The sequence below is a fragment of the Halyomorpha halys genome, unplaced genomic scaffold, assembly GCF_000696795.3.
Source record: "Halyomorpha halys isolate HHAL.00 unplaced genomic scaffold, Hhal_1.1 Scaffold384.1, whole genome shotgun sequence".
NCBI lineage: Eukaryota > Metazoa > Arthropoda > Insecta > Hemiptera > Pentatomidae > Halyomorpha > Halyomorpha halys.
This window is the reverse complement of record NW_027107790.1, coordinates 857457-860997: the sequence shown is the minus strand read 5'-3', so window position 1 is coordinate 860997 and position 3541 is coordinate 857457. Positions and strand designations below refer to the sequence as shown.

Genomic DNA, 3541 nt, shown 5'->3' with positions numbered 1-3541 from the left:
TAATAAATAAGAAATGTATTATTATTTAATACAGTAAATTATTTTGGCTGAAAACACTGATATTTTCCGGAGACAGAATTTCACATCGCATAATTTACTCATAAAACTGGAGGTAGATCTTAGCTTATTCAGTAACAAACCTCAACTTAATTAATATAGACTTATTTTACAAAAAAACAAAACTCAATGTTATTTAGCCACTTAAAAACAAAGAAAAATAGTACTTGTTTTTAAAGAAAATTTTGTTTGATTCACTATGCTGCAATTTAGATTAAATTAATTTCCCAGCTTAAAAGTTTTTCAGTTATTGCTTCCTAATCAATATCAATTGCTTAAAAAAAATCAAAAACACAAAATATGAATCTTCTCCTTTTCTCTAGAGAATTGATCATTGTCTACATGAAATATTTTTGGTGCTTTTGAGGTATACTTTAATCTTCGTAAATATTGCTAACAAATTACAGAAAACTGTAAATATTTCATCCCTAAAAATATAATTAAGCCCCAAAATATAAGAAAAATGCATAAATTTGTAAATGAGACATATTGACCTTGTAGCTTTATTCCTCATAAAATAGTATATATAAAAATAAAAGAATACTTATTAGAGGCCTGAAACCACCTCAAAACTTACTGCTTATTCCTGGCCAACTTTGAACATATCTGCCTTAGAAAAATTCTAAGTTCCCGCAATGTTTTCTCCTCATCTTCGTACATTGCCTTCATTTGTTCTTCAGAAAGTTTGGGTGGTGGAGGAGGAGGTGCTAACTTCAATTCTTCTACTTCTATAAATGTTATTAGAATGTGATAATCATATTCATAAGATATATCAGTATTTACCAGAACTTATAAAATATTAAAAATGAAAGAAGTATTATAGTCTCAAATATTAAAATTAAGCACCTATTAATAGAAGTCAACATTAAAAATTGGATAATAAATCAACTTAAAACTATTATTCAAAGATATCTAAAATTTATTATGAAAGTATGAGTGAGAATGTAAGTACTTTCCTAACGTTTCCGTAAGACATATTTTACTGACTCCTCATCCTACTTATGTACATTTGCATGTATACAAAATGTTACCCACCACATTGAAATTTATAATAGAATAATAAATGTGTTTTGACTATTCAGATCAATTAACTAGCTAATAACTGACAAAACATGGAACTTGAAAATACAAATAAATGAGATAATTAAAACATTTTAAAAAAAAAGAAGAAAATATGGACCCCTCTAAAAGTAGACACTAAAATTTCTATAGTAGACAGGGTGGCTACAGGAGAATATTAAATACAAGAAGTTACTGATTCATTTCTTACTCTATCTAGCTACCATTCAACAACAATGAATTTTATGAAATATTTTTTATCAATCTATCATAAACTAATTATAAAGGCCAAAAATATGAATTATGACACAAAATAATTGTGGCGACATTTTTATAGTTAGATAAGGGTGCCACAAAATTTTTTAGCTCGACAAGGGTGCTGCGATATTTTTTTAGCCCAGAAAGGGCACAGTAGAAAAATTTCTCTTCAATTTTATTACTAGAGATTTAACTATAACCCCCTTTTTTTTTTAAATACTGTGACACTTATTTATTTATTTTTCTTTCCTAAGCTTGTCCTGGCGCCCCAATTGTGTAATTGGCAAATATATTGCCCTACTCTGCTTTAAAGCATACAACATAGTTAGTCAAGCTATATCTAAAGTCTGCTTCAATTCATTTCTCAGTTCACTTAAAGCCAACAAGATCCCACCTTTTAAACTAATTTGGTGTCATATTTATAACTTCCAGCATTCAAACATTTCTTTCTTGTCCATCACACTACCCTTTAGAATTCTCTTCTTCCTAATATTGATTGGACTCCTTATCTAAGCTCATTCAAAATCTAATTTTACCAACTAATATTACTACAATGATATTACAACCTCAAGTAGGTCTTAGCCTTTTCAAGAAACAATTGCCTAGAGGATGTATCTAATGTGGCTACCCATTGCTGTCTGTGTCTTCCTCTTCTTCTGGTACAATCCTTCAACTTTCCATTTGAAAACATTTTAGCAGGTTCCTCCTAACTCATTCTAACCACATGGCCGGCCTACATCGATCTGTTAATTTTCATCCGAGTAATTATCAGGTAGCCCGTCATCTTCGCCATTAATTATTTAATTAATTACCCTGGGAATATTATGTAAGAGTATTCTTTAAATGACAATGATTCCTTTTTGATAACTATTCCTAGGTCTTTCACATGGTCCAAGTTTTAGAGGGATATAAGAATAATTATTTTTAATGATAGAGTCCTTACTTGGTAGAGGAATTTAATTTGTTTCCATTAATTTTTTTTACTTGTTGATTTTTCTTTATTTATTATTATCAATTATGCTCAACCAAATGAATGTATAAATATTTTCTATTAATTTACACTAAATGTCTTTAGGTAAAAAGTGATTCCTCTATATGTTAATTCTAAAAGAACAGAATAAATTTATAATTATATTCCAATTATATACATACATATTTACATTGACAAATTTTTTACATTTATTTGTAAAAATACATTATTTTAGTACTGCATTAAGCAAATAGAATTGAAAGTCTCAAAAAGAAAAGAGGGTAAGGGAAATAAAAAAAGAACAGACACAAGCCTTAGATCGAGAGTATTAAGTATGTTCATATTAACTTATCATCTGGATGACCAAGTATCCTGGTTATTGAGGTCAAACTGTACACAATTAAGAAGAACGAAATAGTAAACAGAAGATTTTAAGTACAGTATGAATTTAATAACCTTAAAAAAATTTGTTTGATGTGATAAATAAAATAAAATAGTTAATATCTGAAATTAAATAACTATGTTCAACAAATCAACCTTATAAAAACAAAACAAACAAACCTTTTGCCTTCACAGGAGGAGGTGGTCTCTTCAGTGCTCTAATTCTGAAAAGTGGCCTGAAGAATGCTTCCTTCTGCTGAGGAGATGGAAATTTGCAACGAAAAACTTCTCCTCTATAGCTACTGAAGACACTATCGATCTAGAAAAATTAATTTTAAAAATTAGTGCTGCATGTGCATCACATAACTTTCACTTAATACAATTTTGAGTAGAAATTAATTTCTGCTCAAATAGGACCACTGAAAGTTATTTGATTGTAATATTTCCTATAACTGTATTTAAATAAAGGAAAGTGAAAGTAAAAGCTGGCAACTGAAACTAGAAATTCAGTATTTAAGTCTATACATCGTCACAATACAACAATGTAGTATACAAACTATATTATATTCTTTTCTTTCCCATCCTCTTTTTTGATTTGTGACTTGAGACATGACTTGAGATGATAAAAATATTCATTATTTACAAATCTATCAAACTCATCTTTTATTTTAACATTAAAAAATTACCAAACATAAATATATATATATAAAGTATAAACAACTGGTTTTCCACAAATCACGCAGGAAGAGATAGAGGACATGGCCTCAGACCTACAACATGGCAAGGCACCAAGATTGGACAGAAATCCAAATATGG

At 28.8% G+C, this 3541-nt stretch overlaps 1 protein-coding gene across 3 annotated transcripts in view; it reads right to left on the bottom strand.

Annotated features, from left to right (window-relative positions):
• Window positions 1-3541, bottom strand: part of LOC106682021 (ATPase family AAA domain-containing protein 2) — a 75278-nt gene that overhangs the window by 11051 nt on the left and 60686 nt on the right. For all 3 annotated transcript variants that reach the window (XM_067046127.1, XM_067046128.1, XM_067046129.1), the window contains 2 exons: window positions 2906-3044; window positions 635-785 (listed from right to left, as the gene is read on the bottom strand). In XM_067046127.1, coding sequence (XP_066902228.1) covers window positions 635-785; window positions 2906-3044 — 290 coding nt within the window. The remainder of the gene's footprint in view (window positions 1-634; window positions 786-2905; window positions 3045-3541) is intronic.